The sequence below is a fragment of the Pipistrellus hanaki genome (assembly GCF_964339955.1).
Source record: "Pipistrellus hanaki genome assembly, chromosome: 3".
Classification (NCBI taxonomy): domain Eukaryota; kingdom Metazoa; phylum Chordata; class Mammalia; order Chiroptera; family Vespertilionidae; genus Pipistrellus; species Pipistrellus hanaki.
Genome location: NC_140505.1, coordinates 36,898,333 through 36,923,308, shown reverse-complemented (window position 1 = coordinate 36,923,308; position 24,976 = coordinate 36,898,333). Strand labels below are relative to the sequence as shown.

Sequence of the window (24,976 nt, the reverse complement as noted above, 5' to 3'; positions counted from 1 at the left end):
AAGTTGGCCAGGGACAGGTGTGATGATGTCTTGATGGTTTAGGTCGGTGGTCAGCAAACTGCGGCTCGTAAGCCACATACGGCTTGTGAGCCACGGTTTGCTGCTCTGTTGACTAATGAGTTTACTAACCACTGACCTGGACTCTTGATTCCAATAATTACAGGCTGTTGTTCCTTGTGATTAAGCCCCTATCCCAGTGGTCTGCAAACTTATTAGTTAACAGAGCGGCAAACCGTGGCTCGAGAGCTGCAATTTGCCTACCTCCAGTTTAGGTCATTGGGAGGGTAATGGCAATCGTCCCCGGAGCCATGGCAGGAGTGGCGAGGCTAGAATCTATATTCAGTTCATAAAAGTGAGTAGTCATCAGGGCAGTCTGCCGGCAATGTGTCTTCTGGCAGCCAAGAGGAAGCAGAGGGTTGCGGAATGAATTCGACTTCCAGCTGGACGAGAATGCAATAGGTCACAGAGAGACAGGGCCTCGGGGCGACATTGAAACAGGGAGGAGCTGGGGGCAAAACGGATGCTCGCCCTTCTTATATGTTAGAGAAGCTTTAATTGCCAGTGGGTCTGGGTGCGCTGCCTCCTCTGGGTCCACCTGCCTGACCTTCCTACCCGCTGGTAGCTGGTGCTTTCCCCACTGCCTTCCCTTCCCGCTCCAAGATGCTTGAGTCCGTGATGGAGTCAAGCGTTCTGGAAGCTCCAGCTGCTTCTGCTGAGCGGGAAGTTGTTTCTCTCGTCGCCGGAGGTGTGCTAGCGATGCATCCGCAGGGGAATTGCCGTCCTGCCTGACTCCTGGGGCAGGTGCTTCTCCCACTCCCAGCACTTCTCACTTCCGGCAGGAAGTGTCGTATCCAGATTGTTACCTTTTCTCTTCTTAACTCATTCCTTTCGTTTACTAGTGAGTTGGCTTCTGGCCACCCTAAATAGTTGGTTCGAAGACATTAGCCTAGTTGGTTGTTGAAAATCATGCTTAATCGTCTCGGAGACATTCTGCCCAGTCATCAGGCAACGTGTACAGATGTGCCGTGGTGTCGTCGTGTGGAGTGTGGGCTCCAGCTAGACTCCTGGGCTCAAGAACAGAGCTCGCTGTCCCGTGGTAACTGGCATTAGACAAGGGGTGCCGTTTCTTTGCACATCAAGTTCCTCTAACTGTTTAATGGGGGTGACAATGGCACCTGCCTCACACGCTGCTGTGAGTATTTAATGCACTCAGCGTGGTGGACTGTGCTCAGGAAGTACTAGCAACTGTTATTGTTACTTTTTTCTCTGCTATTTAAGCCTCCGGATGATCAAAATCAACTAAACTATAACAAATATGAGTATAGCTGAAACAGGTTTGGCTCAGTGGATAGAGTGTCGGCCTGTGGACTGAAAGGTCCCAGGTACGATTCCGGTCAAGGGCATGTACCTTGGTTGGGGCACATCCCCAGTGGGGGGTGTGCAGGAGGCAGCTGGTCAATGTTTCTCTCTCATCGACGTTTCTAGCTCTCTATCCCTCTCAATTCCTCTCTGTGTAAAATCAATAAAATATATATTTTTTAAAAATATGAGTATATACCCAAATACTTGCTGAAAATGCCCACCCAGCACACCTGGGGGACCTTGGTCCCTCCCCTCCCTGCCTCTATACCGGGACCCTCATCCTCCCTTCTTCTGGATCATTTTCCCATTCTCGCCTCCATGCGTGGGTCTCCTGCACGTCCTCATTTATACTTTTCTCTTCCCGGGGGGCTTTTCACACAGTTCCGTGCATGCTTCATGCTGCGGGCTCTTGGGAGCAGGAGCCTTGATTTTTGAGCCTGAGTCTTGCTGCTGCTTCTACAAGTCTGTTAGTCCCCATCTGTGGGGTGGACTTGTGTTTCTTGAGCTAGTTACCACCGCGATCTCTGTGCTGTTCCAGTGACACTTAACACGTGTGGATGGTGGGAAAGAAAATGTAAAATGAGACCAAATTAAAATGGTCAGCAATGGTCGGCCCTGTCTCTTTCAAAGCGCAAATGGAACTCATTGTCTGCAGAAGGACTGGGGTCATCTCACAGCTTCCTGCCCGTGCTGACGCTGTGATGCCCAGAGCAGGAAGAGGGAGAAATAGGCCGTTGGGAGGGAAGACCTCAGTTTTGCTATGTTGTGACCTCGGGCTCGGACATTTCCCAGTTACGTTGTCAGTGCTCACCCTCTGGTTTCCAATCTCTTGCCTCTGCCTCCAGGGAAGGCCGCTCCAACGCCCACATCCGAGGAGATTACCAAAGAATCGGGGACGTCATGCTGAAGAACGTGCAGGCCATGAAGGTGAGCTGCTCGGGGGCGGGCAGAGCATGTTCTCGCTGGGGCTGCGGGGTCAGCCAGCCCGCCGTAAGCCTTTCCACAAACACGCAGTGCCTGCTGTGACCGTCCGCGTCTACCACAAAGTGGGGTAAACTCTGCTAGCCTTTCTGGATCATTTCATGTTGGAGCATAACGGGAAATCCAGTCACGTTGGGGGAAGAAGCACTTGCGTACAAAAGCTCTGTGTTACAACCAAGACAGCAGGTATTTTTTAGCAAGCAGATCATTCAAAATTGTAGGCCTGGCCGGTGTGGTGCAGTGGTTGGAGTGGCATTCTGTACAGTAAAAGTTCAGGTTTAGTCCCCAGTCAGAGCATTCATTGTGGGAGGCAATGAGTGGATGTTTCTCTATCTCTCTCTCTCTCCTCTCCTCTCACTTCATGTCTCTCTATAAAACAATAAAAGTTATTTTTTTTAAAGACAAGATTTTTATTAAATTCTGTAAACAAAGCTTTGATTAGCTGAACATTTCATTTTTTTGCCAATTGTTTGGCTTTGTAAGCTTGACAGAAATACTGGTTTCAAAGCTGCACAGCAACTCCAGTCAAATCTCTGACTTTAAACAGTCAGTGTGCAAGGCAGATGTATTTTTAGCCATCCAGCAATATCCATAGTGATACAGAAGAGTGAAAACTTGCCCGATAAAGTCAGTACATATTGAGTCAACCTCGTTTTTTAAATCAGCCTGATCTCTTATATCTGAAACTTTCATTTTTGCATTTTCATTTTAACCCATGATTAATTCCTTTAACATAGAATATTTTAATTCACACAATTTATCTTGTGAATATAAATACATCTACGTTCACATTTTAAAGCAGTCATCCTATATCTTGGCTGCCCAGAGCAAGCTACTAACCCCCAGGAGAAGCAGGTTGCTCATATTTTCACCATTTCAGTCTGTCCAGTCATTCATCTGTCCATTTATCCATCCAACGGGTACTAGCTGAGGAGTTACTACATATACGGCACTCATGGAATAAAAGTTACTATTCGGGTTGAATTAATTCCCCTCAAATATGGCTAAATTGTTTATAGTTCAGTGTTTTCCCTTTATAGTTATATAATCTCATGAGATAAGATGAGGGGAGGTTTGTAGAGGAGGGGATGCATGGCATAGAAAAGATAGTATCTAAAGCTTCTTAGGAGATTTTCTGTTTCTCTTAAAGATCAAGATATGTAATTGCCCTTTGCTGATTTGGTTCACATTGGTTACAACGTTGGCCCATGACTGAAAGGTCATGGATTTGATTCCAGTCAAGGGCACATACCTTGCTTGCAGGCTCGATCCCCCGACCCCAGTAGGGGCATGTGCGGCAGGCAGCCAATCGATGTGTCTCTCTCACATCGATGTTTCTCTCTGTGTGTCTCTCCCTCTCTCTTCTCTGTAAAATCAATGGAAAAAATATTCTCGGGTAAAGATTAACAACAACAAAAAGTATATTATTTAACAGACCCTGAGATATAGCTTGCTTTTTCAAAGGTGTTCAAAAAGCCACACTTCTTTCTTTAGGCAATATCAGAGAGAGGCCATGGAAGTGATCAGGATTGCAGAATTCCATGCAAAAAAAAAAAAAAATTATCTATTGATAGGTTGTAGGTTGTTCTACACCTATACTATTGTTAATGTCACAAGTGAGGTTGGCGTACAAAACTCATACGTAATAGTAACAGACATCTTTTCACTCCCCATGGTGATTTTTTAAAATTTAGTATATGTCCTGTATAATAAGAGAGGAATAAGCTTATAATCCATTACGTCGTGAGGTGTAATGACCAACGATGTAACCACCGGATCGTGGATCTATAGGAGGGTGGGGCAGTGAACTACAAAGGGGGGGGGGGGGGGGCAGAGAGCTACAGGAGGGGCAGGGCAGCAAGCTATGAAGGGAGTGTGTGTGTGGGGGGGGGCAGGGGGCCTACAGGAGGGCTGTAGGATTACAGTAGGATTCACTGTTTGTGTACATTCCATGGATGTTGCCGAGAGCATAATGCCACGTATCCCCCGTGACAGTGTCATACGGGAGAATTTCACGGCCTACAAACCCTCTGTGCTCCCCCAGTTAACCCTTCACCCCCCACCCCCCGCACCACCCACCTTTTACTCTCTGAAGAGTTTGGGCTTTTCCAGAACGTCCTAGAGTTGAAATCATTGTACAGCCTTCTCAGTCTGCTTTGGCCGCTCATTAAAAACACCCCGTTTGCTCTCTTCTGTGCCATGGTTTTGTTGCTGTTGTTTCTCCCAAATCTCTTCTTCTAGAAGCCTCTTCTCCCGGGTTCTGCACTTGCCCTCAGCCCAGTCGGGTCTTTTGCCTTTTCTCACAGTGTGTTCCCTTCATCTGGGACTATAAGCCCTCACAGAGGCTTAGACTCCACCGTGGGCCTCTGGGACAGCAATGGAGACCGGCCCGTTCATTCCACAGCCCTCGGGGACCGTCCCCAGAGCAGCCCTGGTCACCAGCTTTCCCATGACCCTCTCTGGCGGCTGCTGGCTTCCCCGAGAGCTGGCATTCAGCCGACATCCGCCCTCCTCTCCATTCACGTAGCACCTAGGACCTAAAAATACACCCGATTTCCACTCATAGCAGCTCTTTCTCCTCACTCTGGTGAGTTAGCATTTTCGCATTTAGTCAGCTTCCTCCGCTGTGCTGGCACTTTCCTTATTGTGCCGATGCCAGGAGGTTTACAGCAGAGCTCTGTGCAAGCAAAATAAAAATAGACGGAGCGGCTCAGGGAGCCACTCGCAGGCGTTTGGAGAAATTGGGGTTTTAAAAAATTATTGTGGTTGTTATGGTTGGTTTTAAGGAATTTTTATGACGCGTGGAAGGGAGCAGCAGGAGACACCGAAGCCCAGGGTAGCAGTGGTGTCCACAGTGTTAGGTGATCCCCTGCTTGCACTGTCTTTCCCGCCGTTCCAGCCTGTGTGTTTACCGCATCTGCAGAGGCTCAGCAGGGGTACTGTCCTTGCCCTCAGCTGTCCCCAGACCCTCTGCACCGACAGAGAGCTGGGCGGCGCTCCAGTCCCCACCCGAAAGCCAGAGAGAGCCAAACCCGTAACCTTGTGCCCAGGCAGTGACCTGCCCCTGGCAACAACTGCCCAAGTGCACAAGGCACTTCAGCCAAAGGAAGCAGGTCCTCGCCTCTCACCTTGACCCTTCACCCACCACCCAGGCCGGGTTGTCTCTCTCCCCAGGCCTCCTCATGGCCCGTCTCCTTCTTAAACTCCTGCCACCTACTCCTTCCAGGCTCTTTCCACTCAGTCCTTGTGGGACTCCTGCCTCCGCTGCTGCATGTGTTGGTTCATTTGCCCAGGAATGCATGCAGGCAGCAGACTTTTACTGAGACCTGCTGTGCATATCAGGCCTGGAGGGTGTAGGGTGTGGCGACATGACATACACTTTCTCACAGTCAAACACAGCTGCCCATGTGATAGCATTGCATTGAACTACATGCATTGAACTACACACGCACACATACACGTGCACCTGCACACAAGTGAGGGCATGTATAGCTAACTGGTGGGATCCACATAAACCCTGAGGGCTGTACCATGTCAGTCTCCTGGTTGCACTATTGTGCTATTGTTGTGCAAGGCGTTCCATTAGGAAGGCCAGGTGAAGGTGCATAGGACCCCCTGTGCATTTCTTTGCAAATTCCTATGAATCTCTATATTTTTCACAAAATAAACTGTACAGGGGAGGCTAGTGGTAAGGGCTTAGAGGAACAAACAGCGTTAAGTGCAGGGGGATAGCCATGTCATAACTGAGCCTGGAGATCAGGGAAGGCCCTGGAGCTAACCCTGATGGGTGAGGCGGGCCGGGGTGGGCTGTGTCGTATGCAGAGGCTCTGGCACATCAAATGCAGGCCACTCAGTGGGCAGCCCCGGGTGAGAAGCAAGAGATGATGATGGAGGGTGGGAGGGATTCCATCCTAAGAGCGCTGTGCACCTGCTGAAGCCTCGGTGTTGTCTCGAAATGGTGGGAGCTCTTGTGTCCAAGCAAGAGGCGATGTGCTCTGTTTCATTGTAAGACGTTCACGTTGGTGGCTGAGGTGTGAGAAGGTGGCAGAGATTCCAGTAGAGACACCAGTACCGTGCTGGGCGGCACGGGCCTGAAACCAGGGGGATGAAGACAGGCATATGGCAAACCCATTAGTCAACAGAGCGGCCACTGGTCTAAGGAGGTAGAGCTGGCGGGACTTGGTGAAGGATTGGAAAAATGAGGGAATCCAAAATGTCCTCCAGCATTCTCTGTCCTGAGCAACTGCAATCCGGAGGTTAGAGAACCACGGGGCAGCCCCAGGTGAGGCAGGAGGCGTTGGGATTCTGGAGCGTGGAGTGGGGGTGTCGGGTTGGAAATGCAGGTGTGGGGTTGGGAGCCGCTCCTGGGAAGTACTACTGGTCCCTAGTCCTGGGGGTCACCCGTCCCCCACCCCGTTAGTGCCCTCTCTGCCTGGAAATGTTCCCCTACGTTTTCCCCACCCGCATGGGGAATGCATTCCTCCTCTAACGCTCTGCCATCAGACTTTACCCCGTCTGTCCCCACCACGGCTTGTGAAAAGGAAAAAAACAATCACCCTTGTTAAAGACTTTACTCAGGACCGCTGCCTGCAGTGGGGTTTTATGTGAGGGGGGTTTAACTCGCATTCAGCGGCAAGCAGGAACTCACAGCCACGGAGCAGGGCGGGTCAGAGGACGGAGCAAACATCGGCGGGGAGGGGGGTTCTGCGGAGACAGGCCAGGTAGTCAGACATCGCCCGAGGGCTGGTGGGAGACGAGGAACCCAGGGTCCTGGGTGACCAGCGATCCTGGGTGGAAGGCTGTGGTTTCACTGCTTCAGCAGGGCTCTTGCCAAAACTTGGTTTCCCAGGAAGTGCACAGGCAGGCCTGGGAGGAGGCGTGGAGCCTGACCACCGTTTGCTGGGGCAGAGAATCTGGGTCAGACCCCAGAGGAGCAGGGAGCGTGCCTACCTCTCTCTCCTCAGCTCCCTGGGATCTCGCAGGGCAGGTGGCTGTGGCACGTACCCCATGGGCAGCGGGGGAGTCCATCAGGAACACGTGTTTGTCGCTGTGTGACCTGTACGGAGTAGCCCGGTCTGTCTGTCATCCTGTGGCCTGTGGAGGGAAGCCACAGGCCCCTGAAGGAGCTCCTGCCCATTTATCTTCCCTCCGTTTTGCCTGTCTTGTGTTTTGTGTTTTGTTTTTTTTTTTAATATATTTTATTGATTTTTTTTACAGAGAGGAAGAGAGAGGAATAGAGAGTTAGAAACATCGATGAGAGAGAAACATCCATCAGCTGCCTCTTGCACACCCTCTATTGGGGATGTGCCTGCAACCTTGACCGGAATCGAACCTGGGACCTTTCAGTCCGCAGGCCGACGCTTTATCCACTGAGCCAAACTGGTTCCGGCTGCCCGTGTTGTTTTTAAAGGAACATGTACCCCTCTAATATGTCTCCTGTGGTATACACCCTGTGTGTGTTGAACTGCTTAGTGCTTTCCTAGAGCTTTTCATTTCATCCCAAGAACGTGGCATAATGAAATAAACCATGAAATGTGAAACGCGTGGGATTTAATGACAGGAAGGACAGACGGAGGTGATCCTCATCTCCGAAGGCTGGGGGGTGGACCGCGTGCCCATGCACCTCCACTGGGCGGGACCCCTCCCCACGCTTGTCTTTCGGCCCCAACAGCAACTGGCCGTGCACCTGTGGAAGCACGGCGAGGCCCTGGAGGCGCTGGAGACCGGCATCCGGAGCTCCCGGCGGCTGGAGAACCTGTGCCGAGACTTCGAGCTGCAGAAGGTATGCTACCTGCCGCTCAACACCTTCCTCCTGCGCCCGCTGCACCGGCTCATGCACTACAAGCAGGTCCTGGAGCGGCTGTGCAAGGACAATCCGCCCAACGAGGCCGACTTCAGGGACTGCCGAGGTGAGCAACTTCTGAGTGATGAACATTCATTCCGGCACCCCTAGGACTACCTTCTGCGGGAGTCATCCTGTCTTCCCAGGGGGTGGCCAAGAACAACTGCAAAACAGAACTTTTGCAAAATGGGCACAACTCCCCTATCTGGGTAGGCATCTAACATGTACGAGGGGCTGATGTGCCGTTAACACACGTTTGGGTGGCATGCAAAGCCACCATAGCTGAGCATTCACTTATTTTTTTGTCAAGAAAGCAAGAAAGACTTGCCAACTGAACTTCAGGCCTCAGAAAACGAAGCCCTTCAACGTTGCAAGGGGAGCATTTTGCCTTCTCGCCTTCTCCCCGGGGATGCCAATTAGATGCTTCCCAGCTAATCACAGGATGCTGTCTGAGCCACAGTGACAGACCCGGGCTGCTCCATCCTCAGACATCACCAGCCAATTGGGTCCAGTGAACAATTGCTGGGCACCGAATGCTCAGCGGGGCGGGGGGGCGGGCCTCTCAGAGGAAGGACGGCACTGGGTTCTCTGCACCAAACCACCCACGATCATGGGAGGAAACACATGCAAAAGCGGAAGGAAAAGAGAGTTCTTAGCGATTCTCACTTTATAGAATGAGATCACAGGTAATACCTGGCCAGGTACTAGAGAGCCGTGCCTGCCCTGAGGGACTAGGAAAACCTGGGACCCGGCCACAGAGCTCTGTCCTGAGGGCTGGTGCTGCGGTGCTGCCCTGCTCACCTGGTCCCTCGGGGCTCATGGTGCTGCATCCTGGGAACAGCTCTCGGCACTCCCCAACCCCGACTCTCTCCCAGAAAGATCCCTCTTTGCCCAGGTTTTCCTGTGGCCTCTGTTTTCTGTTCTTCCCAGAGAAGGGGGTAAAAAAATCGCTGCCCTGAGGACAAAATTCTAGGCACCCTATTCCCCTGCAGTTCCCCCTCTGGGCCAGCAAGCAGTTCTCCCGGAGGGCAGCTGTCCACCAGGCCGCTGTGAAGGGGTCAGTTACGTTTTCACACGGCCTTTGGGAAACTCCGGCAGAGCGGATACATACATAGTAAAGCCAATCCCTCGGTTTCTGTTTGTGAGACATAGCTGTGTTTCCCCTAGGAGGACAGCAGCCAGGAGAGTTCAGCCCCTGCAGGGTATGGTCGCCCTGCGGAGCTGAGCTCCAGGACATTGGAGGGGGAGCCCTCGTCCGCCCCTAACGCTGCGTGTCGTTGTTTCTTCGTTAGCGGCGCTGGCGGAGATCACGGAGATGGTGGCCCAGCTCCACGGCACGATGATCAAGATGGAGAACTTCCAGAAGCTGCATGAACTCAAGAAAGACTTGATCGGCGTCGACAATCTTGTGATCCCGGGAAGGGTAAGCAGCTGCATTCCCTCACGCACTGGAGGCCGCGCCAGTAAAGCGGCGTTGAAGCAACTTGCATTTGCGCGTTTTGAGCACAGATGTGACTTCCTTCCACCCGGGGGATCATTAGGGGGAAAACCTTGAATATCACATTCAAAAGTTTCGTGTTAGAAGGAGATAAGCCTTTATTAAGTAGATGAAGTTTTCTTTTTCTTTCCTTTTTCCCCCCTGCCATGAGGTAGCTTATTTTGTTTGTTTGTTTTTTGTTTTGTTTGTTTTTTAAATCTTCTTTAAAAATTTCTTTATTGATTAAGGTGTTACCTATGTGTCCTTATTCCCCCATTACCCCTCCTAGCCCCCCCACTCATGTCCTCACACCCCTGTTGTCTCTGTCCATTGGTTAGGCTTATATGCATGCATACAAGTCCTTTGGTTGGTCTCTCCCACTTACCCCCACCCTCCCCTACCTTCCCTCTGAGGTTTGATGGTCTGATGGATGTTTCTCTGTGAGATAGCTTATTTTGTTTATTAAAAGGTGGGTAAATGAAAGTGAAAGATAAACATTTCTGATTGGGTACAATAGTGCTATAAAAGGCAGAGGAAAAGCCAGTGCATGAAATCATGCTGTCAAATCCCACTTAAGTATGGAAACTACTTTCAAAAGATACACTTTCCTGTACATGATGTACTTTTAGTAAGGAATTAAAGTAACGGTCTAGCCAGAGCCTGATTCTGGGAGAGCTGCGGCTTCCCTCGCGCAGTGACCTCACCGAGCAGCCCTTCGTGAGAGGCCGCTGTGCTCGGTGAAGCAGCCTCGCTGCAGACACGCTTCCCCCGAGCTATGGGCATGTTCAAGATCCGGCCTTTTCCCACTTCTCTTCCCAAGAGTCAACACTGTTCGCCAGGTGGCCCTTCTTACCCATCTCCTCATGAGATCTGTCTCCTGAGTGCCCTGATTTTGAGCTCTCCATCACCCAGGTTCAGTCTCTGCATCGGCCTTCACCTCCACACAGGTTTCCATTACGCCCGGGGCTCTCAGTCGCACCTGACAGGTAGCTGCCCTGGAAACCTTAGACCCGTGCAGCTTGGGGGAGATGAGGGAACATCTCTGTGAACAGTGGAACCTCGGTTCTTGGACTTAATTCATTTCAGATGGCTGTTCGAGAAGCTATTTGTTTAAAAACCCAGTCATTCCCCCCATTAAAAATAATGTAAATTGAATTAATTCATTCCAGACCCCCCCAAATGATTCTGTTTTAACCTTTCTTAAGTGAAGTGCTAGTCTAATGTGCTGTTAAATCTATACACAAACATCTCTTTCCTTAAATTTATCAAACCAGCCCCTGCTGGCCTTCATTCGCTTTCAGCACTCCTTCCAGGGTTCTCTTTCAGGAGATCAGGGGTAGCAAGTTCACTTTTTCACATGCCACTGCCTCTGAAATGCTGTCCCTGCTAACCGCTTTCCCTTTATCCAAACCAACAACTTTCTGCCTCTCCAGTTGCTTGTAATCGTTTTGTGAGCACTTTCACACCCTTAGCAACATCAGCATTCTTGATAGCCTTTTTATATTTTAAAGTTGTCCTAACCATCCATTTCAACAGCAAAAAAAGGAAAAGAAAAAAAACCACGCAAACCATGAAAACCCACAAAAATAGTCACAGCACAATTTCCTGAGATGTTAATGTGAGGTGTAGCAGTAAACTGACTCACACTCACCCATGTGTGGCCCAAGAATGCTTTCCGTCATGCCGATGGATCAGAGTGAAAGAGTCATAAGTTCATTTAACAATTTGGTCAGGAGCTGAATTGTTCAAGATGGGAGACATTCGGGAACTGAGGTTTGACTGTATTTGGTATTTCTGTCAGGAAGCCTAATACAAAACTGACTGGAAACCCCTTGGGAAAGGCTGTCAGCAGAGTTACGTGTCCGTGCTGAGAGGGCAGTGAAAGCTGGGATTTGTTTCAGCTCTGCAGCTGAGAAAATCCCGCCAGGCCTCCGCCCGTGACCACGCTTACCCACCCACACAGAACGCTTCAGAGAGCCCTGTGGGATCGGTGTACTTTTCTCTGAACTTTGGGTGTTATAAAGCATTTAGTACATTATGCTCCATGGCAAGCAGACCCTCTGTAACGCGTTTATTCTGAGGAGAGGTTTCCGAGGTGCTGGGAGGAGCGTTGGCTTGGAGGAGGTGGCCCTGGGTTTACATTCTAGCTCCACCAGAGCTGGGACGTTCGCCCAACCGGACGGTCCTCCCTTTCTGGAACACGGATCATAACCTCTCCCTCCTATGTCACGAGGATAGAATGAGACTTAAGGGGGAAAAGGAAAAATAAATACGAATTATCCTCCCCTTCCCCCACCTGCATTGATTTGAATGGACCAGTTGTACACCTGGTATGTTATTGGTTGCACAGCACAGCCTTGTCGAAGGCATCGGAAGCTTTTAGCCAAATACGGGCTCTGTCACCCATAGCTGACCAGGTGGTTTGGGGCAAGTTTCTAATCATTTTGCTTTTCAGTTTTCTCACCTGGAAAATGGGGGTGATAATATTGAATTGTACAAGCTCATGCATGGAGCTAATATACGCACACAGCACATAGGAGGCACACACCACAGGCTAAGTTAAAGGTCATTGTTTTAAGGGTGAGGTCGGAATTGCGGTGCTGGTTACTAACTGCTTATTTGCATATTCTTTTGCTCATCAGCTGGCTTCAGAGCCATTCCCTGCTCCACGTCAACCCTGAGTGACTTGGAGGGCTCAAGCTCTCCGATGGGCGAGTTCTAGGATGGGGCACTCCACACGCCAAAGCCAATAGATTATCGTTAATTAACTTTAATTATCACATAACCATATGGGCGGAAGGGAGACTCTGATAGATTTGTCTACAGGTGGGATTTGAAAAGCTGAGATTTAAAGAGGAGCAGACAGTTTTACTAAACCTGCAGTCTAATCCCCAGCATGGCTTTCAGATGTGGTCCCACTGGCCCTCCTGGGGGGTCAGCCTGCCTGGGCGGCAGGACTATTCCCTGAGGGTGTGTTTCTGTCCTGGGAATTGTGTGCCTGAGAGAGTTCTTCCTGGACAGGCCGTCTAGGTTACAGGAGCACTTCCTCCTTCACTACACAGAACAGAAAGGAAGCAGGGACGGGCAGGCAAGATAGAAGGAGGAGGGTCATCTGGTTAAAACTCAGAGGCCTGGCCCTAACCAGTTTGGCTCAGTGAATAGAGCATTGGCCTGTGGACTGAAGGGTCACAGGTTCGATTCCAGTCAAGGGCATGTACCTTGGTTGTGGGCACATCCCCAGTAGGAGGTGTGAAGGAGGCAGCTGAATCAATGTTTCTCTCATAGATGTTTCTAACTCCCTATGCTCTCCTTTCCTCTCTGTAAAAAAAAATCAATAAAGTATATTAAAAAACAAACAAAATCTCAGAGGCCTGGACATCTTTGGATGGATTTCCCTCCATCTCCATAAGGAAGCAGCTTGAGCTTAAGGCGATTAGGAGCCTTTTCTTTTTTTGTCTTGTTCCATTTTATTATTTTTTTTTTTTTAAAGAAAAGTTCAGGTAAGAGACATTTTCCATCTCCAGCCCTCAGACATTGACATCTGAGTCCACACCCCTCCCTGCAGCCCCTGGAGCCCCTGGACCACACGCAAGACCACGCTCCCTTGGCTTTCGGCATTGAGTGCCTCAGGCCACCGTCTTCTCCTTCCCCGGGGGATAAGGGCATAATGACAGGCCTGACTGAACCAGACACCACTGGACCCGAGTGCTGGTTTCCTGTTGGTGGAGCCCATGGTCCCTGCCAGCAGGTTCCTGGGAAGGAGGCGGCGGAGCACGGCATTCAGTACACAGTTAATGCGATGGCTGTGATTCTTAGTGTGAAAGCGGCCAGGGTGTGAGGAAGCCGGTGTCTGTGTGTGGACACGGGTCTGCACGCTCCCAGCCAACGCCTGGGTCTGTTTTCTCCGCAGGAATTCATTCGCCTGGGAAGCCTCAGCAAGCTCTCCGGGAAGGGGCTGCAGCAGCGCATGTTTTTCCTGGTACGTGGGGAGAGCTGCGTGTCCTCCCTCTGGTCCGTGGTCCGTGGGGTCACAGGGCCAGGCCTGTGCTGCCCATGGGGGGGTGGACGGGGGGGGGGGCACCTGGGAGGCAGGAGGAGCAGCTTTGCAGCTCCGCGTGGAGTTGTTGAGATTGGCAAACTGTCATGCAGTATTTCAAAAACGCTTTCTGCACGTTTTGGTTTCACACGGAGCCCGTGCACCTCAGCTGCCCTTGTCCTTGTCCCCTAGTTCAACGACGTCCTGCTGTACACAAGCCGGGGACTGACCATCTCGAATCAGTTCAAAGTGCACGGGCAGCTCCCGCTCTACGGCATGACCGTGAGTACGCAGCCGGGCGGGGACCGGCCTCGCCCTCTGGGCTGCCTGCCTGCAGGCGTGTGCCTGGCTGCAGGGACCCTGAGCCCGGGATGGTGACGTGGGGAAGGAAAAGGAGGGACCTAACAGGAAGTGAGGGCATCCCAGGTGCCTTGGGAACCTCACTTGTTCGGGCTCTGCTCCCTGGAGAGGGGCCGCGACCTGGTTCCTTCCTCTGCATGGGGGGTTCTGGGTATCCTGCTCCTGGGACTATGAAGAGGTGAGATGACATGGCCACGTGGGGTGCCTGTGCCTCCCACGTCCCACGGCGCTGTGCCGGGCCCCGGGGGCCGGGAGACCATCCTCGCCACCCACGTGGAGTCATGGAGCCCACACAGAGGCCAGGGAGCCACCTGTCCTTCCCCGAGACGTGCCCGTGGGCGGGTGTCTGTACTCCGTGACCCTTGGTTATTAGTCAGCCCAGGATTGCTCCCTGGCTGTGGTCGGAGCAAGGGCAGCGTGTGAGCTCTACCAGAAAGCATTCGGTGCCTTTTGATCTTTCTTTCTCCCTTTCGGGTTACTCTTCTGACTCGTTTCTCCGAGCCACGGCCCTTTCCGTGAACATCTGAAAATGTACCGAGTGTCTTGCTTGCTCCTTGGCAGTAACGTTTCGAACGCTCGCCCCACAGATCGAGAGGAGCGAAGACGAGTGGGGCGTGCCCCACTGCCTCACCCTGCGGGGCCAGCGCCAGTCCATCGTCGTGGCCGCCAGGTAACACGGGGCCCTCTCGCCCGCTCGCCCTGCGACCTGCCGTGGTCTGAGAGCCTGACGCCCGTCTCTTCCCCAGCTCCCGGGCCGAGATGGAGAAGTGGGTGGACGACATACAGATGGCCATCGACTTGGCAGAGAAGAGCAGCGGCCCCACTCCCGAGTTCCTCGCCAGCAGCCCCCCGGACAACAGTAAGTGTGGGGCAGGCTTTCCCGGGGTGGCCCGGGCCTACTGCTCCCAGGAATCAGCCGAGGGGCGGGCAGCTCTGGCCTCAGGGTGAGCAGCCTGTGCCCTTGAAGTCATCTTACCTGGTGGGCCTCAGATCTGTGGACTATATTCATATTTAAAGCTAAAAATGAAGGAAATTCCATTTCCTAAAAATTTAAAAATCCTTAAAATGAGGGAGCAGGGAAGGCATCTTTTCTGGGCCAGCATCACTGCTTGTCATACAGAACGTGATAGACCGGGGAGAGAAATCAGGCCATCCCCATGCTGGGCGAGCAGCGGCCCAGTGCCCAGGTGTGCTGGGGCCCCCCCAAGGGGGGAAGGGGGCCATGACAGGCAGGTGGCTGCTAGTTGACTTCCTGCTCAGTGGCTACATTGGGGACCTGGGGCCACATCACTGAGTGCCCCCAACCTTCCAGGCCCGTTCAGCTCCTAGGAGGGGTCAGGAGAGGGCCCCTCTGGTGAGCAGAGATCAGAAGCACCGCCTTTTGCCACGTCCACAGAGTCCCCCGACGAGGCCACGGTGGCCGACCAGGAGTCCGAGGACGACCTCAGCGCCTCCCGCACCTCCCTGGAGCGCCAGGCCCCGCACCGCGGCAACACCATGGTGCACGTGTGCTGGCACCGCAACACCAGCGTCTCCATGGTGGACTTCAGCGTGGCCGTGGAGGTACCGGCCGTGACCCCGGGTGGGGTGAGGGGACCGGACAGGGGTGACTCATCCCTTGAGCATTTGGCTCGACCTCTCTCGGGTGAATGCAACTGTGTCTCCTGGCCTTCGTGGTCCCCACAGCTTTTGTCCTCTGGCCTTTTGTCCCCTGGCCGTCTCCATCGCCCCCGTTTCCTTTCCTCTCGTGGAGTCAGCTGTGGGGCGGGGACTGTCGTGCGTTTAGCCATGTGAGCCCCAGAGGCAGGGAAATGGCCCCAGTGCAGGCGGATGGAGAGCTCCCAGCGCCGAGGTTGCCACGTCCTAGAGCAGCTACCCCACACTCACCTGCATCGGGTGCGAGGAGGCAGAAGGGTCAGAACGCTGACCCCCGCCAGGGCCACGGCACACCCTTCCCTGGGGCTCTCGGAGTTGTCCTCTATTAGCTTTGGTGGTGGGACTCCCCCAGATGGTGACTGCACCCTCCGGAGTCCTCCAAACCCCATTCCCCAAGCACCCTCTGGTCCAGGCCCATCATCCCTCCCCTTTCGGGAAGCGCCACCCCAGCTAGCTCCGGAACCGCCAGGTTCCCTCTGGTCCCGCTGGCAGCAGAACCTGACCTGGATTGTTGAGAAGCGTGGGCCGTGTTTTGTGTGAACAGTCATGTTTCGCCATACAGTCGCCATGTCTGGTTCTGGGCGGCGCCCAGGCCCACTGCCGGGGGCGATACGGTGGCCGCACAGGATTATCTTTATAAAACCTGAGAGCTCTGAATTCCTAAAGACGCTGTCCCAGTGCCCCGTGAGAGGCTGTGCCAGGAGCAGCAGCATGGGGTGGGGGGCTGCTCTTTGAACCAGCAGTCTTGGGGATGTGTCACACATGCTTGGCGGAGGGAGGTCTAGAAGGGTTCTGAGACTGTTTTTTGGAGGTGACCTTCACAGCTCCGTGGAGCTGCCGATTGCGAGTGTGCCTGCTAGTGTCCTAAAGCCCGTACTTGCTTCTGAAGACACCCTCAAGGGTAAGTCGACCAGACATCCCGCTTTTGGCGGGACAGTCCCAATTTTTAACCATTTGTCCCGCGGCATTTTTAAAAAGTCCCGATTTTTGGAAAGAATCCTGACTTTTTTATAAAACGCAGAGGGACGAGGGACAAATGGTTAAAAATCGGGACTGTCCCGCCAAAAGCGGGATGTCTGGTCACCCTGCTCAAGGGGCCACTCTGAGGCTCCTGGCCGTGCCTGGCCTCCTGGGGGCTGCAGAGAACATTCTTCTCCGAAGCCTCTTCCCTCCCACAGGCCCTCAGTGCCCAGCTTCTCCCTCCCCTCACACTGGGGCTGCTTGCAAAGCTTGCCAGCTGGAGACTTCTTCCAGGGGACGGGGATCTTCCCGGCAAGGGGCGTGGGGAAGAACCCGTGACCTTCTGGTGGGAAAACACCTGATCAGACCCACGGCAGCTGGTGGGAGTGCAGCCCGAGGGGGCTTGTCTCTGCCTGCTCCCCACCGTCCTCCGTGAGGTGAGGTGTAGTTACGACTGTCCAGGTGAGGGACCTCTAAGGCTCGAAACCTTCTTAACCCCCGAGGCAGGCATGTAGGTCGTTCAAGAATTCAGCAAATACCCACGGGAGGTAGGTCCTGGGTGGCCCAGAGACGCTTCCTCGGGGCCAGCTCTGTCCGGGTGGCCGTCCACACGGCTGCTGTCCTTCGTCCATATGGTGAGGTGAGTCTAGCAGCCGAGTCAGCAGACTGCGGCCCATGGCCAAATCCTGGTTGCTTACAGCCCATGAGCCAAACACGGGTTTTATTTTGGAGTGGCTACTACAAATGCAAGTGTCTTTGATTTTGCCTCTTGGCCTGAAAAGCCTCAAATATTTACTATATGGCCCATGTAGAAGTTTGCCAAGAAGTATAGAGCATGAAAGCAAGCCCCTGGGTATGGCTTTAAGGTGGCAAAAACGCTGGTTCAACACGCAATTGACTCATCTGTCACAGCAAATACCCCTCCCTTGCCAGATCCCCCTCCCCCAGGTGCATGCCTTGAGCTGGTGTCCACACGGGGCTCCTTTGGGTGCCAGATGCATGCCCCACCCCGCCTGACAGGCAAGCTCCCTTCTTCCAGGCCCGGGCCCTGCCACCTGGCAAAGGGAAGCAAGCAGTTCCTTCTCTCTCTCCGCTCCCTCTCCCCCAGGTGTCTCCTGGAGGAGGACTCACACAGGGAGAATGAGTCACGGGGAGGTTTGGGGACACCACAAAGATGAGCTACAAGTCTGTGGCCAAGCCATCGGACACTGGGGGGTCACGTGAGGCTGGGACGGTCGGCAGGCAAACTCGCCTTTGGAGGGATTGGAGGTGAAATGGTAGTTATTTTAAGAATGACATTAGGAGGCAGAGATCCAGGAGGGATCTGCATACAGGTGAGGATCGGGATGGAAGGACGGCAAAAGGAGAGTCGGTGGCGGGGACTTAGATGTCTGTGGCTGCCACAGAATATCTTCTAACGCAGCTGGAGGGCAGTGGTCCAAGAGCAGGTGTTGGCTCCTGCTAGAGGCCCTGGGAAGGGTCTGCTCCATGCCTCTTGGCTTCTGGTGTTGACCAGAAACCCTGGTGTTCCTAGTCTTCTGGATACATCACTGACCTCAACCTCAGTATGGCTGCATGTCTTGTGTTAAAATGTCATCCTCTCCTTATAAGGACACTAGAGGCCTGGTGCATGGGTAGGGTCCCTAGGCCTGGTCAGTGATCAGGGCCTGTCTGTGGAGTGACCAGCAGGGCAATTGGGGGGCCCCGGCTGCTGCCTGCCTGGCGCCACCAGCTCCCTGACCCTGCCTTGGCTGGCCTGGGGCTGGGGAGCAGCTCCTGCATTGAGCATATGCCCCCTGGTGGTCAGTACATGTCATAGCAACCAGTCGTTCCACCAATCATTCCGCAGTTCGGTTGATTTGCATTATGCTTTTATTATATAGGATTGGTCATCAGGACTAGGCCTCCCCCCCCCCCCCCCCCCCGCACACACACACACACACACACACACACATACTCCAGTATGACCTCCTCTTAACTTGCGAACATCTGCAAAGGCTTGGTTTCCAAACAAGGTCACCTCCACAGGACTTTGGAATTGAACATACATTATACCCAACAGGGACTGAGCAGTTTGGAAGCCAGGAGGAAGGGAGATGAGGCCACTATGAAAGATAGCAAAGAAATGGAGTGCCAGCTGCTCTGGGGCAAGGATGGAGACTGGTCCTGACCTAGGCAGTCATCCTCAGAGACTGGAGGGTGCGGCCTCCTGAGAGCTCCGGGCCGCTGAGCAGAGCAGGAGGCGGACACGTGCTGGAGGCAGGTTCAGGGGCATTGGGAGGCGAGGCCAGTGGGAACGTTTAAGAATTCATGCCCTTGAGTGTTCCAGAAAGGATTGAAGATAGTGGCAGCGAGAGCCTTCTCTCGAACCCGCCTCGATCCAGTGTGTATACCACAGGGTGGGACTGGCTCGCTCCTCAGGTAATGGCATCTGAGAGAAAGGCCTGTAGGACTGTCTGGGGAATGTGACTCGGCATAACGTGAATTAGGAGAGCGCGTGCTGTCCTCCTGGCCTCCAGTGTGATGTGCTGTGATGTCGCAGCAGCACCACATCCCCAGCTCTGGTTGTGCCATCCCCTGCTGGGACCCAGGGCACCTTCTGTTCTCTGTGCCTTTCAGCCAGTGGGTGAGTGGCAGCCAGACGGGGGGATAAGGCACCCCCTCCCTCTGTGGCATCCCCCTCTGTTCAGCTGACTCCAGTTCACAGGACGAGCTCTACTTCCTGTGTCCTGTCAGCCCGATTTCCTTCATTCCCGTCTTCCTGTCAGACTATGAGCAACGTGAGGGCAAAAACATCTCCAGGGGTCTTCAAACTACGGCCCGCAGGCCACATGCGGCCCGCAGAGGAGTCTGATCCAGCCCGCCAGGTTTTTTGGGCAGTGAGCGCAGCCGAGGTGTTACAGTAGGAATTAGTAGTTCATATAGTCCGGCCCTCCAGCTCTCTGAGGGACCGTGATCTGGCCCCCACTTTAAAAAGTCTGAGGACCCCTGATCTAAACCTTTTGTCTCAACTCCCGCCTTACTTAAGTGGGTACTCTAAAATGTTTATTGGGTGAAGTACAAGTTACTGGATGAGTACCAAAGGGATGGAAGTAGACTCAGTATACTTTGTACGCATTCTGTTCATTGGGGCAGACTTGGCCACGTAACCACTCGTAAGTGAACGAACAAGTCAGTCACATTCACAAAGCTGTGGCCATCCCACCACTGCGGTGAGTCTCCCTGGGAATGAGCTGCCATCAAGGGACGTAGACGGCCTTCTCGGTGTCCTGTTCACAGCCAGTGATGGAGGGGCTGCAGAGAGCCCACAAGGACATGCACCTCTGACGCCTCGGCTGCCTGGCCGTTAACAGCAACGCTGTTTGCTCACAGGGGCTACCAGCATGCCCTGCCACTTCCTCTTCCTTAAGCTCCTCGGGGGAGGTCACCTCTCCCTCCCAAAAGCCAGTGTTCTGCCCGGGCCACTAGATGGCAGCCAGGAGCCGCTGGTGTGGGGCTTAGGGAGGGCTCCTGGTGTAGGGGTGTTGGATCCCTACCTCTGGCTGCCATCACAAGGCACTGCCAATTGCGTGGCTTAACGAGATTTATGCCATGACTCTGGAAACCTAGGGCCAGCTCCAGGTCAAGAGGGTCAGCTCCCTCTCAAACTTGCAAGGGAGGATCCCTCCTCGCCTCGTCCCCTTGTGTGGTTTGCTGGCCATGGTGTTCTTCGGCTCGACCATCCCTGCAATCCGTCTCTCCTCTTGCAGAAGGACATCCGCCGTGGGGACTAAGGGCCTGCCTTGCTTCCTTACAGCTTCCTCTTTAATTATAGCTGTGAGGGCGCCATTTCCAAGGCCACATTCTGAGGTACTGGGGTTAGCGCATCTTTTGGGGAAGATGGGGACGTAATTCAACCAATCATAGGTGACAGGAGGAATTACCCACGTCATGTGGTCCCCGTACCCAGGAGGAAGGCCACTGTCAGTCTCAGGAAGCCCCCCTGGACAGGGGACTGTGTGTGGGCTCCACCTGTGCGCCTCACAGGCCTGCTTGTCTTTCAGAACCAGCTGTCTGGGAACCTGCTGAGGAAATTCAAAAACAGCAATGGGTGGCAGAAGCTGTGGGTGGTGTTCACCAACTTCTGCCTGTTCTTCTATAAGTCACACCAGGTATGTAACCCCCACCCCACCCCGTGTCCCCCAGGGCAGGAGCCCTGTGACCCTTGGGATAGAGCATTTAGTGTTCAGGCTGGGGAGAGCCTCAGGGACCTCCAACATTACCCCCCCCCCACCCCCGTCATGGGGCAGGCATGGAGAGAAAGCAGCCGACAAGAGGCCACATGCATGAGACCCTCCCCTCAGGTTGACATCATTCGCTAAAGGGTGGCCTGGGTGCTGGTGGGTTGGGGAGGGGCAGTGACTGAACTGGTGGCCTGTGTCCTGGCTGGGGTGCACTAGCGGCCCACAGAGCACTGGCCAGGACCAGGCGCCTTGGCTTCCCGAGCGGCTGCAGGGTAAGAGGCTGCAGCCCAGCTCGGCGCCGGTGGCCACCTCTCCACCGCCACCTTCCATTGGCCTCCCCAGGACAATCACCCCCTGGCCAGCCTGCCCCTGCTGGGCTACTCGCTCACCATCCCCTCCGAGTCCGAGGACATCCACAAGGACTACGTGTTCAAGCTGCACTTCAAGTCCCACGTGTACTACTTCCGGGCCGAGAGTGAATACACGTTTGAGAGGTAACTGTCCCCCCTGCAGGAAAGGGCCGCTCATCTCTTAAACAATAGGATCTCGCCCAGGCAGGCTGTTCAGAGAGCCCACTGTGGGCATTCCCGCTCTTGTCCTTCCCGCCCTGGCAGGTGCTGAGGATGAATTGGGGTCCCTCCTCCAGAGTCCCCTTCTGCTCCCAGAGAAACATTCTCCATCCTTAACCTGCAGTGCTGGTTAATGATACACACTTTTAAATCTCTAATGTGTGTTCATCAGTCTGTGGCTTCTGTAGTGGTTTAGTCCTAACATTTTTTTTTTTTAATTTATATTTTATTGATTTTTTACAGAGAGAAAGGGAGAGGGATAAAGAGCTAGAAACATCGACCAGCTGCCTCTTGCACACCACCTACTGGGGATGTGCCCGCAACCAATGTACATGCCGTTGACCTGAATCGAACCCAGGACCTTTCAGTCTGCAGACCAACGCTCTATCCACTGAGCCAAACTGGTTTCGGCTAGTCCTAATATTCCTGATGGGCTGTGGTCAAAGGTTAAGTTTCCGGTCAAAAGACCCACATGAGGAAGTTTAGGGATCCTAGTGCCTCTCAGAGTTCCCTTATCGGTGAGACTCAGACAGTAGAGCCAGACCACCATGTTTGACCCGTGGCTTCAGTCTGTCACTGAAACGTCAAGGGTGAATTCTGGGCCCCTGGAACGGCACCCTGAGGAGACTGTCCCTTTCTGTGGTGTCCTCAGGGCACAGACAGAGCACAGTCTCTCACCTAACTTGTCTCCTCACCACCTACTGACACTGACCCCACGATGGGCTGGCTTTGCGCTGTGCACAGTCCCTAAAGAGAGCGCAGGGGCTTCAAACCAGGACCACCTTCCATAGCCTCCCACAGCGGCGGCCTCTAGGCTCACGGCTTGAGCAGTGAACCGGGGCAAAGCAATTCTTAAAGTTGATCCCGGGCTAGAAAGTTTATCCAGGTTGGGATCTTGTCACTGCTGTGGCAAGGATAAGCCAGCCCTCAGTGTGAGGCCCTAAAGACTTACTATTACAGAGCGTCCAGAGCCCAGTGGAAGCTCCACAAGGGCAGGAAGTTCGGCACACCACGTTTCCTCATCCTTAACCTGCATTGTTAGTGTCATCTACATTTTATTTTATTTATTTATTTGTTTTTAGAGAGAGGGAGAGAGAGTTAGAAACATCTATGAGAGAGAAACATCGACCAGCTGCCTCCTGCACACCCCCTACTGGGGATGTGCCCGCAACCAAGGTACATGCCCTTGACCGGAATCGAACCTGGGACCCCTGAATCCGCAGGCCGACGCTCTATCCACTGAGCCAAACTGGTTTCGGCCGCCTACATTTTAGACCAGACGTTCTGTGTTAGGGTCCATGCTGTGCACCCTGGCCACTACCCCTTCATGTCAGTTGCTCTCCCTCCGTTGTGACAACCAGCAACCTCTCCAGAAAACGCCAGTGTCCCCAGGTATCTGAAAACTGCCCGTGTCCCACACGTACTCAGACACAGAAAACAGCCCGTACGCAGGGCGGGATGCACATCAGTGTCCATGGGAAGGGTTACGAGGCAGAGCCTTCGTTTCTCAACAGCCAGGCGCCCCCTCACTGCTCACGGCTCACAAGAGACGGGCTGCCTGCCACGTCTTGGACATGGCACGTCTGTAAACTTTGTACAGGGAGGGCAACAGTTCTCAAACAGACCGAGGAACACCCGAAGGCACCCTAACCCTGCTTTCTGTTACAGGGGTGCTGACGGTTCATTTAAGAACTCACCTGCTAACATGGCAGATGACAAGTAAGACATCCGAGACGTGCGTTTGTAAAAAGTGGCCCCTGACAGCCGTCTTGCTTTCTTGCTCTAGGTGGATGGAGGTGATCCGAAGTGCCACCAGCGCGGCCTCCCGGGCCCACTCTCTGAGTCACAAGGAATCCCACGTGTACTGACGGCCGGGCGCCGTCAGCTGGCTCCGCCGTGGCTGCTCTCCTGGCAGCCGTTCTGTTAACGATGCCTAGTAAAATGAACGCCTGTCTGGAAAACACAAACCTGGTTTTACAGCCTCTCTCACCTGTCTCCGCAGAACCATTTCTAACCTTGTCTCTCCACTGTCCATTTCCTATCCGAACAGAAGCGCCCCCAACCTCCGACGCCGGGGGCATCTCCCGTCTTCCCCTCGACGGGCTGTTTCGAGCTTGTGCCAGTATTAAAGCACTGTCATTCATGTAGTGCCAAATGACAACTCCCACTCCACGACTGCGCCTTAACGCAGTCCAGACACATCCGTTTGACCAAAAGACAGGGCAAGTGCTCTCCTCCTCTCTCCGGGCTGCTGCATTTTATGAAAAACGGATTCTCCAGTGTTTGCAATACACACGGCACAGTCTTAAGCAAATGAGATCATTTTCAGATTTCGTTTCTTTTTTCCCCCAATCTTTCTACTTTTATAATAATAGGACGTTACTCCTTTGATTAGTAAGCGATTCGCCGCACACGACGTGCCACTGTGGGGTCTCCCGTGAGACGCCGGCTCCCAGACCCACTTCCTGGTGCAAGCTGACCAAACCGTCCGCGCGATGACTCTTGACGAATTGGAGCAGGTCGTTTTCTGCCAAGAGAAGCAGAAAGTCCAGTGCGACGTCTAGACTATCACTGTACTGTGTGTGAGTGGTACATAACCAAGGGAAGATATTAAGCTGTGGGTGTTTTGCTGTCTGTTTCACAAGCATGAAACCTGTATGTCCGTGAGCAGGGCCATTTGTGATGTTGCGTTATGGAATTTGTGAGCTCCCGTGGGTGTGCGAGCGCCCTGAAGGGTGGTGCAGAGTCCCCCCCCCCCCGCACCCGTCGTCATTCCTATCTATATCCTCCTCAACTGTGGTTCGGAACTGCGCGTTCAGTAGTAGTATATATCGTGCCTGTCTCCAAAAAGCATTCTTTTTTCCTTTTTTGTATACTCATCCCCCCAGGTACGGGGTAGGACAGTATGACATTGCACAACCTTGACAGTCAGACAACACAGGGAATATGGTTTCCAGTCACGCTGGGCCCACTAGTCAGAACCCGTCTGCTTGTTCTCTATGGGAGCGGTGGCTGCTATTCCCCGGGGTCCCTAAGCCCTCTCTGACGGGGTGCACAGCCCTCCGCTCCCACCACCGCGGGGACAGCCCTCACCTAAGGCGCAGGACTCCGTGGAGCTGTGACTGACTGCGTGGGCTCGGCAATGTACACAAGGACGAGTAGCTTGAGATGTGTTAATCATTTGCCTTACAATGTGTACCAGATGGTTTTAAATACTAACAAAAGGGAATAAAAATACCTCACGCCACAATCCAGCATACTGAAGTTTTAAGGCAAAACCACCTACCTTGTCTCTTGGTTTCATTTTCACCTAATTCGGGTGGGTGGGTGGGTGTCTGCCGGCGAGGGGCGGAGCTGGCTGGTCACTGCGTGGGGGGGGGGGGGGGGGTGTGAGAGAGAAAACCAGACTCTTCAAGACAGCATTTTGCAAAACGTATCTTGTAGTCTCTGCACCTGGAAACCAGGCATTCCTAGGAGACGGATCCCGGTGGCTATGTAAGACAAGAACTA

The 24,976-nt window shown here is 53.4% G+C and overlaps 1 protein-coding gene across 2 annotated transcripts in view; it reads left to right on the top strand.

Annotated features, from left to right (window-relative positions):
- Positions 1–23,982, top strand: part of FARP1 (FERM, ARH/RhoGEF and pleckstrin domain protein 1) — a 276,447-nt gene extending 252,465 nt beyond the window's left edge. For both annotated transcript variants that reach the window (XM_084880262.1, XM_084880263.1), the window contains 11 exons: positions 2,208–2,289; positions 8,015–8,252; positions 9,478–9,608; positions 13,573–13,641; positions 13,891–13,980; positions 14,646–14,728; positions 14,805–14,917; positions 15,455–15,621; positions 20,718–20,825; positions 21,240–21,391; positions 23,253–23,982. In XM_084880262.1, coding sequence (XP_084736388.1) covers positions 2,208–2,289; positions 8,015–8,252; positions 9,478–9,608; positions 13,573–13,641; positions 13,891–13,980; positions 14,646–14,728; positions 14,805–14,917; positions 15,455–15,621; positions 20,718–20,825; positions 21,240–21,391; positions 23,253–23,334 — 1,315 coding nt within the window. In that variant the 3' untranslated portion in view covers positions 23,335–23,982. The remainder of the gene's footprint in view (positions 1–2,207; positions 2,290–8,014; positions 8,253–9,477; positions 9,609–13,572; positions 13,642–13,890; positions 13,981–14,645; positions 14,729–14,804; positions 14,918–15,454; positions 15,622–20,717; positions 20,826–21,239; positions 21,392–23,252) is intronic.
- The last annotated feature ends 994 nt before the right edge of the window (positions 23,983–24,976 follow it).